General features: G+C 40.3%; 1 protein-coding gene across 1 annotated transcript in view; it reads left to right on the top strand.

Moving 5' to 3' along the window:
* The window catches only part of mta2 (metastasis associated 1 family, member 2), a 28,302-nt gene that overhangs the window by 2,432 nt on the left and 10,599 nt on the right, over positions 1 to 15,271 (top strand). Inside the window, exons 3-4 of the mRNA XM_020594859.1 lie at positions 1,010 to 1,077; positions 8,839 to 8,932. Coding sequence (XP_020450515.1) covers positions 1,010 to 1,077; positions 8,839 to 8,932 — 162 coding nt within the window. The remainder of the gene's footprint in view (positions 1 to 1,009; positions 1,078 to 8,838; positions 8,933 to 15,271) is intronic.

Consider the following 15,271-nt stretch of genomic DNA (forward strand, 5'->3'; position numbering starts at 1 on the left):
CATTGGCAGCCATACATGCCCACGCCATGACACTACCACCACCATGCTTCACTGATGACGTGGTATGCTTAGGATCATGAGCAGTTCCTTTCCTTCTCCATACTCTTCTCTTCCCATCACTCTGGTACAAGTTGATCTTGGTCTCATCTGTCCATAGGATGTTGTTCCAGAACTGTGAAGGCTTTTTTAGATGTCGTTTGGCAAACTCTAATCTGGCCTTCCTGTTTTTGGGGCTCACCAATGGTTTACATCTTGTGGTGAACCCTCTGTATTCACTCTGGTGAAGTCTTCTCTTGATTGTTATACACCTACCTCCTGGAGAGTGTTCTTGATCTGGCCAACTGTTGTGAAGGGTGTTTTCTTCACCAGGGAAAGAATTTTTCGGTCATCCACCACAGTTGTTTTCCGTGGTCTTCCTGGTCTTTTGGTGTTGCTGAGCTCACTGGTGCGTTCCTTCTTTTTAAGAATGTTCCAAACAGTTGTTTTGGCCACGCCTAATGTTTTTGCTATCTCTCTGATGGGTTTGTTTTGTTTTTTTCAGACTAATGATGGCTTGCTTCACTGATAGTGACAGCTCTTTGGATCTCATCTTGAGAGTTGACAGCAACAGATTCCAAATGCAAATAGCACACTTGAAATGAACTCTGGACCTTTTATCTGTTCATTGTAATTGGGATGAGGGAATAACACACACCTGGCCATGGAACAGCTGAGAAGCCAATTGTTCCATTACTATTGGTCCCTTAACAAGTCGGAGGCACATATACAAACTGTTGTAATTCCTACACCGTTCACCTGATTTGGATGTAAATACCCTCAAATTAAAGCTGACAGTCTGCAGTTAAAGCACATCGTGTTCGTTTCATTTCAAATCCATTGTGGTGGTGTATAGAGCCAAAAATGTTAGAATTGTGTCGATGTCCCAATATTTATGGACCTGACTGTAGATGTGCATATTTTACTGTGAACATATCATGAATCTAACCTTTTCTTCTCTTGTTTTTCCCAGATTATGTGTACTTTGAGAACTCGTCCAGCAATCCTTACTTGATCCGCAGAATAGAAGAGCTCAACAAGGTTGGTTGTCTCCTTCTTTTCTTATATTAGTGTCCTATGTTTCCCTTAAAAATTTGGTGTTTTATTGGTTAGCTGTACACCACAAAACATTCAGATTGGTTGGTAGGTGTCTGTTAAAATTCTACATTGGGACGTGCCAAACATGGCTCCAGTCAACATACTGTACACTCACACAATTTCCCTAATTTTTTCCTCTGGACACTGGTTAGAAAACTATGACTACTGTAATGGCAGGGCACTGGTAAAAGAGCCACTTACATAACACCAGCAGCATATGACGCAGGCTTGCTTTCCAGTTAAAGGATTAAGCTCATTTCTACAACACTCTTAAACTGAGCTTGTGCAGAGCACCGGGGGGACTGTGTTGTCCTGAGTAGGGTTGCAATGGTAGGTGATTCTCACGGTATGTGTGCTCAGCTCGGCGCAGCGCAAGGGCGCTCTTGCCGCACAACACAGAAATAAATGGGTTACCGTAATTTCCGGACTATTGAGCGCACCTGAATATAAGCCGCACCCACTAAATTTAAAAAGAAAAAAAAAATTGTACATATATAGGCCTGCACTTGTCTATAAGCCCCAGGTGTACACAGAAAGATTTTTGGATTGAGTCAGTTCTTCATGCTGCCATCTCCAACGTCTCATCATCCATTCATTGATGCCAAGCTTACGTGCAGCAACTCTGTTTCCTTCTTCGACAGCCAGATCGATTGCCTTTAACTTGAAAGCTGCATCATATGCATTTCGTCATGCGTTTTCCATGATGAGGGTGTGTGCATGAAGCGCAAAATGACTGATCTGAAGAATTTAGTGTGAATTCATTTGATTTAATTCGAACAGTTTCATTGGTCCACTGTGACCTGTTCTGTAATTTCATTGGTCTGATGTGACGTGGCTAAATGTATTGTCGGCATGAAGCTCGTTAGCCCGTAAAAATCCATAAATTAGCCGCATCATTGTTTAAGCCGCAGGGTTCAAAGCGTGTGGAAAAACGTTACCGGCTTATAGTCCGGAAATTAAGGTAGATGGCGTCCTATCTGAAAGCCCCTTAACACAGACGTCACAAAGTAGTAGCAACATCACAAAGGCAACACACTGCACTGATGGAAACAGTACAGTTAGTTGCGAGTGCAGTCAGCTTGAGACAAGTAACAGTGTTAGTGTTGTTAGCAGCTAATTTCAGAGCACGTTAGTTGATAATTCCACCCAGTCGAGTTGAAGTCAATAACTAAAGCTACAGTATATTCTGTTTCATTTGCAAGGACATGCACATGTGTTGTTCAAAATGTGGGATTTGGAGAAGTGACAGTGAGGCACACCATAACGAGTCAGCAGGATTTAAGTGAAAAATGCATTGCAGCGTTGTTATAAGGTGAAACAGCAGTTGTAAGTTTACTGTTCACCAAGGCCCACTGTTTACTGTTGTTGAAAAGAGTAGCCCTCCTGTTTTATCTCTGTCTTTTGCTGCTTGAAATAAAAACCATCTTTGAGGAAACACTTTTTTATAATTTTATACCGTAAACAGATAACCTTAATGTAGGGCTGCACGATTAATCTTACCGTGAGCATGATATAGATTTCTGTGAAATCTCAGTCTCATGTGACAATGATTCTGCCATGTCTGCATTAGCAGGGAGATGCTTGCATCAAACAAAGTGCTCCCTTTTCCTTGCTAAGCTGCTTTAACTAGTAACTATAACTAATAATCGCAAAGTGATTTACTTCTGCCTCAATTGCTATTCAGCCCTAGGTGTACAGGGCAGGCAGTGCAACCTTTGAAAAATAGATGCAAGGCGCCAGAATATCTTTCACCATGTCAAACATGTTTTTGAATCAGTCTTCTCTTCCTGTCTACAGCTTGTCACATGATGTAACACTTTCCTGCTATTGATTAAAGAAGCGTAGCAAGGAAAAGGGAATGCTTGGTTTGTTGCAAGGCTTCTTCCTGCTAATGCAAACATGGCAGAATCATTGCCACTTACAGCTGAGATCGCACAGGGATCTATGTCACACTCACCATATGATTAATCATGCAGCCCTTCTTTAATACATGTATAGTCTTTCAGATAAAAACAAAATTAAAATTGAACATCTGCTGAATCAAATCAAAATCACTCTGAATCCTACTGTTTTACAAATTTTGCAGTATCGTTTTTCTACCTAATTGTGGACCATGAATCAAGATACTTATCGAATCATGTTAGAGGCGAGAGATACACACCCCTACATATAAGTGTACATGTTGTATAACTAAAGCATGTTAGGTAGCATTTTTCCATGTTAGCATCAGTAGTAGAGGAAGTATCCTTCACTTAAGTACTATCACAGAGTTGCCCACTCTATTAAAAGTCTTGCATTAAAAATAAGTAAAAACATGACAAAAATGTGATTAAGGTATATAGAAGTAGGCTACTCAAAGCAGAAAATGTTATACTATGTATGCTATGCTGTTATGCTATTATATCATTACATTAATAGCCTACATCACTCACGCACTGATGTAAAATCAAGATTTGACTGTTAGAGTTGGTTGAAGTGGAGTTTTGCTGAACTATTTTATATCTAAGTGCAACCTTTGATTATTTTCATTATGGATTAACCTGCTGATTCTTTTCTCCATTAATTGACTGGTTTGAAAATATTCCGAAATAGCTGAATTAGTTGAAATAGTTGCTTAATTACTGTAGGTGCACAATGGCGAAGCCAGAGCAATCATGTCTGTAGCTTGTCTTCACTCACTCTCTCTCTCTCAGACACATACACACATATATACACACACACTTACTTAATGTGAGCCGGGAAAGTTTGTGTGTGTAGTTCAGGGTCACATCAGGATCAGTATGAGTCCTTTTGTAAGTCTAGCGTCAGTGAACGAACGGACAGTGTGGAAAATGATTTTGATAGCTAATTTTAGGACCAAGGCTTTTACACTAACACATTTTATTGTTTGGGATTAAGGTTATAAACGGATCACATACTTTGATCTGCACGAGGGATAGTGTTTTTGAAAGTTTTCTTTTTTGGTATTGCCAAAGTAATCCTGCACTGCTGATTTGAAATTATTTTCATGGCTGGAGATTGGTGATATCAGCCACCTCCCCTCTGCCATTTGTTTACTGCATGTGTGAGTCTGGCACCTGCTGTGAAGTCTAACAGGCAGCTGGGGAGGAAAGGTGCACATGTATTGTGTTTTTTTCCCCTTTAATACTAGTACTAAACAAATGTGCATGGTATGATAACCATCAGTTTTCATACCATGGTTAACCATGAAACTGGGATACTACTGCAACCCTAGTCCTGAGTGCTGAGGGCAGCTGAGCATAGTGGATAAGGGAGTGAATGGTAATGGTAAGGGGAGTGAATGGCTGGCTATCCAGGCCCAGGCTGCACAGTAGAGAGAAACACTGTGTGTGTGTGTGTGTGTGTGTGTGTGTCTGTGCTGGTGCTGCTTTCTCTCCGCTTATGATCAGTCAGTCCAGAGAAAAGGAAACTCCTTACCTTCTAATAGGGATGCACCTATAGCGATACCAGTATCTGTATCAGGTCCAGTGCCACCCTCTACCACTGTTCTCACTACTCATAAAAGTTGTCTGATACTATGTACTGATACCACTTAACAACATTACATTAATCATCATGGCTGAGCCGCTTGTTAGGCAGTGGAGAAGAAATTTCAGTGCTTTGTGGATATGTTAAGAAAAGTCACGGCGACAAAAGTAAAGCCAACTGTGAGCTTTGCTTCTCGGCTCTGCCTCTGTGACAGGGAGGGAGGGACGCTTACAGACACACAAACAGCATGACTGTGAGCGCACACACAAACAGACAAGATAACGAGGTACAGTAGTTAGTATTTTACTGTGACAACAAGACTCTGTGCAAAAAAACCCAGCAGCAATGGAGAGGGCAATTAATCAAACACCTGTTGAACAAGCTGAACACAAAAACCATCTTGCAGAAATGCGACGTCTTCACTCTCCCCAGACGGTGCTGTTTCTGCTGACTGAAGTGAGTTGATGAGAACAAGAAAAACACTCCTTTTATGTAGTAGTCCAGCAGATAGGACAGGATGAAGCCACTGACAATGGTCAGTTTAAAGAAAGAATATATATATATATACCCTCCTTAAACTTGCTGTTCTGGGCGGGGGTCATGAAATAATTTCGTCCTAACAGATGGTTGCTCTATCAAAGCTAAAAACCACTGTATTGCAGTATGTTATGTAGTAGGCTGCATACCTTTAAAATCAGTTCATGTTATATTCATAACATAAAAGTAGGAATGGTGGAAGTGCTGTTTTATCGCAGGTTTCAAATTTACACAGCCCCCTGTTGTAATTTAATCACAATCAGAGGTAAGTCTCATGAAAATATAAAATGTGTCTTTATGTTCAGTCATTTTTGTAGTAGAAACACTGCATTATTATTATTATTATTAAGTACTTGTAACGTTACTCAGTATCTGCAAGTACTGAAATGTAAGTACCCGTACTTGGTCTGAAAAAAAATCGTATTGGTGCATCCTTACATCTAACCTTAAGTGTGTCATATCATACTTGTTACTGTAACACCAGTATCAATCTGACTGTAATAAATTGTTTGTCATATCACAGTATTAACTGGAAGAAGTGATTCCAAAAAAAAGCTAATATATTCATCTATAAGACAAATTTTAAAAAACGACAGTCATTGACCAAAGTGCTGTACAAGAATAATCAAAATACACCACCATAAAAATAGAAATGCACAGATCGGCTGGCGGAGATTGGAAATGTGAAATTGGAAATTTCAGTGTGATCAGCCTTGACTGGTGACGGCCCAGTCATTCTTTGATTCCAGATTCTCTGCCAGTCAAGAGTCCCGCACCGGTCCAATTTTGAAAGCCCGCACCTGCAAAGCTCTATATCGGACCCGGCGCGCTACCCAGAGTTATTTCTAAATTATATCCAGACCCCACACAACCTGTTAAAAAAGACCCTCAACCCAAACCATACATATACTTAAAATAGACTTTAAGCTGCAGGGTCACTTGCTTTAAAGTGCTTGAGAATTGTGTTTTTAGAAAAGTATCTGTCAATGGACACAGCACTTGGGCTCCTGTAGGTGTTCCCTTAGGGCAGAGATACATCCAGGCTACGGCCGGCCAAACCGACAAACATAATTAACAGTTAGCTTGCTGGTGTGACTGAGGTGGAGAAGCTGGCCAGCTCATTGTATATGCAAACGGCAACTGCTAGCAAACAGTAGTAATGAAATGTGACCATTGATGTTGGCATCAAATGAGCCATCCCTGGTAGGCTAGTGGTTAAGGTGCAGCGCTCTCACTGCTGCTGCCCGGGTTCGAATCAGGGTTGTGTCAGGAAGGGCATCCAGTGTAAAACATGTGCCAAGTGTCAACATGCGAGTCGTCAGTGTGACAATTCGCTGTGGCGACCCCTAAACGGGAAAAGCTGAAAGTGACTTTCGATGTTACCATCAAACAGACTAGCATTAACTGCTGACATTAACGCTAGCAAGCTTACCTTTTTTTGGTTGGGTAAATGGTCTTATACTTAGGAAGCACTGCAATACACTCAAAGCATTTTTTGCATTATTTGGCCATTCACCCATTCACACTTCCAAGCACTCACATTTTCACACACCGGGGGTTTAACGTGGACTGGACAAGCTGGGAATCGAACCGCTAATCTTCCAGTTGTGAGGTCAGGGTTTGGCTCTGCTGTATTTTTTCTAATGCTAACTGCAATATTTCACACAGGGATGCCATTGCCATTATGTATAACTCTCATCACTCTGACACTCAGTCAATAACAGCAGTGATGTTTGGCGTACTGCAGGGGTGCCTACACTTTTTTGCCTTGCGAGCTACCTTTCAAATGACCAAGTCAAAATGATCTACCTACAGTAAAAATACTATATATATACACACTGAGTATACTTTATGTAAACACAATATACAGTATGCTGGCGCACCTTGCATAACTGCATGAACCTTTAAGGCACACTTCAATTCAGTACATTTTTGGTCATTACTTTACTCTGATGACTTGCACTGAATGAAATCAGCCAGTGCTGCATAGTGCGGACAGTAGCTGCTGGTAGCCAGCCTCAAGCAGACTTCCAAATGATCATCAGTCATGGTGGAGCGGTATTTTCGGCTTAATAATCTTCATATGGGAAAATGCTGACATAAATAAGTAGAGCCAAATAATGCAGTCAATGGCACATTTCCATATGTTTGGGTACTTTTCCTCTGTAAGTTCCAAAACCATTAGTTCCATTGGCCCTGGACTTCAGCTGAATGTCAGCCTGTAGTGTCAATATCTCATCCTCCACTCCAGACCAGTTCAGATGAAACAGTGTTGCAATTTTTGATGTGAGTGAATGAACCTTGATATCTTCTCTAATCGGGTAACACATAAATGTAGCGACTGGCTCGAGTGAAGCAAAGCCTTGAATGCGTTTGTCAATCTCCGACAATTGTAAGTCTACTCTGTGTAGTGCGCAATGTCAAGTTGCGCACAGACCTTCCATTGCGTCTCCAGCTCTGATGCGAGGTTTTGGAAGTTCCCCAAAAAATGGTGGTGCAGCTTTGAGGAGAGATGTTGCATTTTTTGTTTGAAAGCATTAACTATGATGATCATATTGACATGCAATTTACCAACACTACCTTTGCAATCAACTGGTTGATCACGATCGATGTATTGGGCACCCCTGGCATACTGTTTGTGTTAAGGAGGTTTAAGTACTGTGTTTGCAACACAAACTGTGCAGTCAGTTTTATTTTCACTGCTGTAATGTTAGCAGCATCCCAAAATATTTTTACGTCATCCCCAATCCTATTTTTATCAGCCCTGGGACAACGGGAAATCCTTAAAATTGAGCCCTGTGTGTGTCATTTGCTGCAGGTAGCAGTACTCTTAAGCAGTTGAGTTGCCCAGCTGGTGGCCTACAGATGTCCTTCCTTGCTCAGACCAGAGCAGTGTCGCTTATACATTTAATCACCTTTGTGCTGATTCTGTTGGAAGTAACCTGAACGTTAGCAGTGCAGCCACAGTGGTGCTTTCTGCTGTTAGCCTACATTAACAGAGCCTGCGATAACAGCTACCCCTGCCTGACAGCAACTCAATGGAAACTTCATGCTATGAGCACAATTGCAATAGTGTGATTACAGAAAGCTGCGCTGCAACTATTTCTTCCTTACATGTAAACTTGAGTTTAAGGTTATTATATTAAACAGCAAGACGCACCACCTGGTGGTGTTACCAGACTACTACAGCAAACTACAGCACATTTTTCAACAGTTAACACCACCTGTCCTGGTATTCTGCGTTGTCAGTTAACATATATTATAAGTAATGAATTGGTAATTGGTTAATCATTGACATCCCTAGTCCAGTGTAAATACAGTGCAGAGAATGTGAACACAAAGATGATGTAGTTCTGCGACACTAATGAGAGCATCACCATTTGTGGATGGTTAGAGGCAGGGAGGAAGTTTAAAAGTCGGCAAACAAGAATGCTGAATGTTTAAATACTGATATCAGTACTTTAAGTCTGACCAATCAGGAACCAATACTAGTTTAAGATCAGTCTCCACTACCCATCCGTAGTGAGCAGTTAATTTAACCATGTCAGCATAGCTGAAGCGATGTTTAAATGAGTTGGAGCTACAAAAGCTCAGACTTTTCCAGGGAAAATCACAGATGGAGTTACAGCATTGCTGCTTTATGGTGCTAACTTCTAAGTACTGACTTTCCACTTACAGACAGCCAATGGCAATGTGGAGGCGAAGGTGGTGTGTCTGTTCAGGAGGCGAGACATCTCAGGCAACCTCAACACTCTGGCTGACAGCAATGCAAGTGAGTAGCAACCACAGAGCCCAGACTCCTCTCAGCTTGTGTTTTCTCAGTGTGAGAGCAGGTATGATATGGCTCAGTGCTTTTATTGAAGATGTTCCTCATTGTGTTTCACATAAAAGCCTCAAAGCACTTCTTTAGCTTTTATGTTGGGACTTGCACCAAGGACTGCATCAGGATTAAAGACCATTACTTAAATCTCAATGCTGAAACCTGGTTTGAAAAAAGTGTTCAACAAACACAGCACAAGGAAACCTGAGTGAGGACAGGCTTAATGAATGTCACGGAGCAGAGACAAAATCAACACTACTTCACCTCAGCAGAATGTCCATGGTTTAGTTTGACAGTTCATTCCTGTAGTTTCTATTAGTGTCGGTGCTTGTCTGGTAAATGGTCTGAAATGACCGGTTGTGTTAACATAGATAGGAAAAACTAGATTCATAAACATAGTTTGTCACAACACATACTTTACATTTGTTTTATTGCTATTGTGAGTGAAATAAAAATACCTATTTTTAAACTAACAAACCCCTTAATCAGATTCAATAAGGGATTCAAAGTATTGGGATTCAAGAAGCAGATTTGGAACTGGTTTCATATTTGATAAAATGCTGTCAAACCCCATCCCTAAGTGCATCTTGTATCAAAATTATAGAGTAATCATATAGTTAGGTTAGTTGTCCTGTACATACAGTTTAGTGTTCAATGTCTAGAAATAGATTCATTGATGTTATTTCTCTCTTTTGCCTCTTAATTTCATTTATGGGCACCGTGGTCAAAATGCCTGGTCCTGTTCACCCACTAAACCCAAACACTAACTTTATATAGCTAACGGCGGTTTCTCTTTAGCTCTCTGTATGAAAATTTGTTGGATCCTGACACCAGCAGCTCTGCTGTAGCAGGGCAGGTGTGTGTCCAGCAGAGAGGACAGGATTGAGCCGTAGACAGTTTCCAGTTCAAAGTAAGAATAAAACCTTTACATCGCTGACTGTGATATTATGCACTCCTAAATGTTGACGTTCTGGGTGGGGGTCGCGATATCATTTAATCCTAGCAGAGGGTCACATTCCTACCAAAGGTTACAAACCGCTGTCGTACAGTATGTTGTGTAGCAGGCTACAGACATTCAGTCAGTTGTATGTTACAGGCAGTGCTGTTTGTTATCACAGTGAGTTTGAAGTTAACTTGCACAGCCTCCTGTTATATATTATTTAATCACAATCAGAAAGTAAACATAGTAGAAACATTGCATATAATTGCGGATAATTTTGCTACCATAATTTTGCTACCAAAGATAGCCAAGGTCAAAACCTTAGTCTGGACATTGGACTATGTAGGCTACATTACATGTTTAGCATAAGTGTGCCTGCTAGTCTCAGGCTCAGGGAGAGCCTGCTTCTTGAGTTAGTATGTGGGAACATACTGGCATAGGATTAGTGTTGGGTTCCAGTGGCCAGTTCCATTTTGGATCTGATTCTCATTTGGCAAAGTACCCGGATTTGCTGGGCTCAGACATTAGCATCTCTTATAAAATTGTTTATCCATCTTTCCTCTTTGAAATCTGCAAAACAGGTACCTTTAGTAGGCTGTGAGACATAATAATTATAAATACAATAATCAGTCTGTGTCTTGTGTGTGATCAGAGAGCCAAGGAGGTGGGAGGGTGAAGGTAGTGGGGTGGTGCTAATGGCATGGAGACTATTGAAGCTTGTTCACATTCACATTCATTACTCCCACCCCAACACCATCACCAGCTCCCCCTCCCTCCTCCTGGGCTGCAGTGCTCTAGACAAAGACATCCACACACACACACACACACACACACACACAGTTTACACCTTAAAATGGACGCATTAATGCTGCTTCTTTCACTGCATCCAGCACCACACAAAGCAAGTCTGACATCCATCTGAATACAGCAATGCTAATTTCATCCCATGTTGCAATTGTGTCTGCTAGCAGCTTTGACATGTCTTCTTAAAGATTTGTATTTGTTTAAAGAGACTGAGCAGACTATTTAGATTTTATTCATCTTTTGCAAATTTTCCAATATTGCTTCTAGGGAGGTCTGCCAATCTATACCTGAAGTTGGCTGGCTAAGGAAAAATGATAACAGTCGACAGTATAGAGCCAACAGTAGCTTTATGCTATGTTCACACTGAGCCATCTAAATGTGAAACGCTGTATGTGAAACAGCCGTGCATTCACATTAAGATTTAAGATGTTGTTTTGGTAAAGAGGTCCATCCACATTGAAAAAGCTAAACAACTGGAAAACCTCTAAATCTTGTCTTCAGTAGTAGTAGTGTTAGACTAGACACAGCATCACCCTAGTGGAAAAAAAATGGTATATATCAGTGTGAGAGCTCTTCTGCTGTAATGTACATATATTTATAAACGCTGTCTCTCTTTTCCTGTCATTCCTTTCCTGTTTTTGATTGCACATATTTCCTACTTGAATGCGCACACTGTTTATTCTCATTTTTATTGCTCTATTTTTATTTTCATTGTTATTTTCGATCCCTGTTGCCTTACAGCACATTGAGAGCCTCTGTACCGGAGTCAAATTGCTGTATATTCAAACATACTTGGCAGAGATGATTCTGATTCTGATTAAGAGTAAAATTACTCATGATGTCCATGATCTTATAAGGAGTAGGCTATAACAGCCTGGTTACAGTCTCAGCTGATTAAACTACTGTTTAGTCCCCTTCTGCTCTCTTTCAGTACAGACCCACTGTCACACATTTCTAGCAGATTCTTTATGTTGCGATCATTGGGATGAAAAATTAAAATAATTGCTTCTATGATAACTTTCCAGTGTTGTTTAATCCTTGCTTACAATATTAGTAATGGATCTGTTACTCTGTTTGAAAATCCTAGAGCACATTTCAACACCTCACCAGTATTTGAAACACCATTTCCATACCAATTCCTTCCCTTGGATTTTTTTAATGCATATGAAGAGCTGTTTTCAGTCTGAACACCCACCGTCTCCAACTGTGACAAACTTTTGCAAAAGCATCTAGTTCATTATTCCCATTATAGCGCCAAGTCTTTGGTGCCAGATTCATGTAGTCTGGAGAGAGATTTTTTTTTTATGTATGTTTTTGGAGCTTTGCCTTTTTTGACAGTGTAGAGAGAGGAGACTGGGAAGAGAGAGGGGTGTGCAATCCGTAATCTGTCCATAGATAATGGAGCAGTCAGGGCACAACTTTTTATTGTTGTTCATATGAAAATAAGTTCTATAAAGCTGCACTTTTGGCAGTGCTAGTGTAATGTGGACAGGTAGCTGAAAATGTTTTTTAAATTTAACTGCTTTAATGTGGACATACTTTCATTGGTATGAATGGGGACCAATGCAAAATGACCAGTGAGTTTTCAGGCCATGTAAAATCTGATATACTCTATATTTCATGACCTATTTGAATTCAGTGCAGATTTTAGTTTGATTTTTCTGTCCATATACATGGGTCCATTCATCCATTCATTAGCTGCATCTTCTTATTCTGGAGGGAGGGGCTGGAACCTATCCCAGCTGGCAGTGGAAGCCCTGGATTGGTTGCCATTCTGTCACAGGGCTGACATTAATGCTCACATTCACACATATAGGGGTGTGCAATATATATGGTCTATGATAATAGACACGTAATCTGTGCCTGGTCATAAACCAAAAGTTAAGCTACCATAGCTGCATAAAAATGCATTAGCGAAATTAAAATGAGTGAACAGACAGCACCACGAGACAAAATGTAGACACCACACTGGCCTTGCAGTTAATGCCATTAATTTAATTCTTAGACATGGATCATCCTCACTTGCATGGAGGTATTTTGGCTTTCAAATATGGCTGTTGCTCAAAAGATGCCAATCTGCTAATTATGTTGGAAATCGATTGCTGTTAAAGACAACGTCTTGGCGTGTTTCACCATCTGCATATGAACTAACCACCACACAGAATATGAAAAGCTGTCCACAACAGGACTAAACTCAAGGTACCAGCACAAAAACACACTCAGCAGACTTTAGTGGAATCATTCTGCAGAAAGTGATTTCAGAGTTTTTCTACTCTTTTACTTGAATGCTTCAATTTTAAGTAAATTTGTGTATGAAATATGTTGTTTCCATTAATATTAGTAAAAAACAATGAATATACTATTAATAAGAGTGACCTAGTGCAAAATAAGACTTAAACACGTTTTGAAAGATGCAAATTGCTTATTCTTATCAACAAAATCCCCCAAAATATCCAGATATTTTTGTCAACATTGCATACCCTTATCCATGGATATATTTAGGATCTTTTAAAAATTGTAGCATTGCCATTTAAAGTACTTTCTCATTACCTGCCGAAGTGGCCCGAATCAGCTTTCCTCCTCAAGTGAATCATTGTGTTTTTAAAAATATTTTGTTTATTATTATTATTATTTATTGTGGAGTTCAAATTTCCTTAAGCAAAATTACAATATGAGCCTATAAATGAAGCCAATTCCAAGTGGTATTGAATAAGCACTGTGCAAAGATCTCATTTGTACATTAGAGTGTGTTTACATCCAGGCACTCTGGCCACTTCCACTTCATCGTTCAAGCTGACTGCTAGTCTGCCTCTGTGTCCAGACACCACACAGCCTCTGTGTACATCCATTGTCACCCTCAGCCTGACGAAGCCGTGGCTGTCATATCAGTAACTTCAGCCATGGGTGCCGGTAGTGGTGGAGCTGGTGGAGCCGATTTAGCACAAAAATTAACAGTCGACATCTGCTGTCTGCATCTCATAGCGAATTTGTAACTAGCACTGCGCATATGGGACCAGATAGCGCTGATTCCCATTGAGGATAAACTTTCCAGTGATGGGCTGTGGTTCACATTCAACCACTTGTCCGAGAATGTGCGTTTCACCATGACGTTTGTTAGTTTCAAGTCAGCATAACATTTTTGGTGTAGCTGTTTACCTGAGATCCATGCGGACAGCAGTCAGTGAAAGTATGAACTTTGCCAGCGTCATCAAATTTAGCCAGGCGCAGGTGGGTGATGTCGCATCTGTAAACAATTCCACAAGCTACACGGCTACTCACTTTTAATAAATAAATTCACACCAACTTTTAGCTTACAAACTCTTTAGACAAATAGGCTTTTCATATGAAAAAACAGCTACCAAATTTAATACCTCTCAAAATGGTGATTAAACTTTTTAGTCATTTTTCATGGCCTTAATTTTCACATAATTGTTTTATTAAGTTTTAATACTTAAGACCCTGCAGACAGCGCGGACTAGCAAAACTATTGTAAGGAACATTCATCATAGCAAATTGTTAACTTTTTTCTCAAAACATTATTATTTAGTTAGTCTAATTATTGTTATCTGAAAAATGATTGACTATTTTAACTTAAATCCAATACCCTCACGAGGAGATGCAGAGAAAAATGCAACAAACTGGTGTAAAATGAGAAAGTGTTAAAATCATAATCACCTGAATTGAATCTTTATATTGCTAATCTTACACACACACTTAGAAACATGGATGTCAAACAGCAACATCCAATTACAGCTCGTTTTTCACTGCACGCTCTAGTGCGGCCTGTTACAACAACTATAAATACATTTGATTTGTGATATTGTTGGAAAAGCACTGCTAAAGCTCTAGTTCTGAGACACCATAAACCAGCCCTATTACTGTAGTGAGCAATAACTGCATCCTGAAGTCTCTCAGATTGTGATAAATTGGTATTTGATGCAGTTGAACTTACATCTGTACTGAGGGACAACTGGTAGATTGCCAGCTTGGCCAGGCTAATGTTGAGGGATACAGTAAGTTCCCATGCTAACTTATGTTAGACTTTTATGAAACTGAATTTCTTGAAAATATGCCTGACTTACTGATGTAAACCTGGTCATACTTTATGAAACACTCCTCAGGTCTAATGTGGAAAGGCCTTGTTCAAAACATTCCAATCCTGTACCTGCGGTGATAACATGTGTGATAACAACCTCTCTGCTGCTGCTCATCTGTACTAACAGGCACCACCTCTCTGCTGCTGCTCATCTGTACTAAACCACTTTATCTGCCTTATTTTTTTCCCAACACTGCTCCCCTCTCTCCTTTTCATACACACACACACACACACATCATTTCTTTGTGCAAAACAAAAGGCCCTTGATCTGTCCCTGAGGGCCCCAGCACACAACGGGTTAATTCTGACTTGCCTTGTATCTTTGTTGGAGCGAAGAAAATGTGTGTTTGCATGTAGAATGAGTGTCTCACTGTTATGCTGTGTGTGCTTTAAGTGCCTGTCTCCTTCTCTGTATATGTGGTTTCTTCTTTTGTGTGTGGGTGTGAAGGGA

The sequence above is a fragment of the Monopterus albus genome, unplaced genomic scaffold (genome assembly GCF_001952655.1).
Source record: "Monopterus albus unplaced genomic scaffold, M_albus_1.0 scaffold25.1, whole genome shotgun sequence".
In the NCBI taxonomy this organism is placed as follows: domain Eukaryota; kingdom Metazoa; phylum Chordata; class Actinopteri; order Synbranchiformes; family Synbranchidae; genus Monopterus; species Monopterus albus.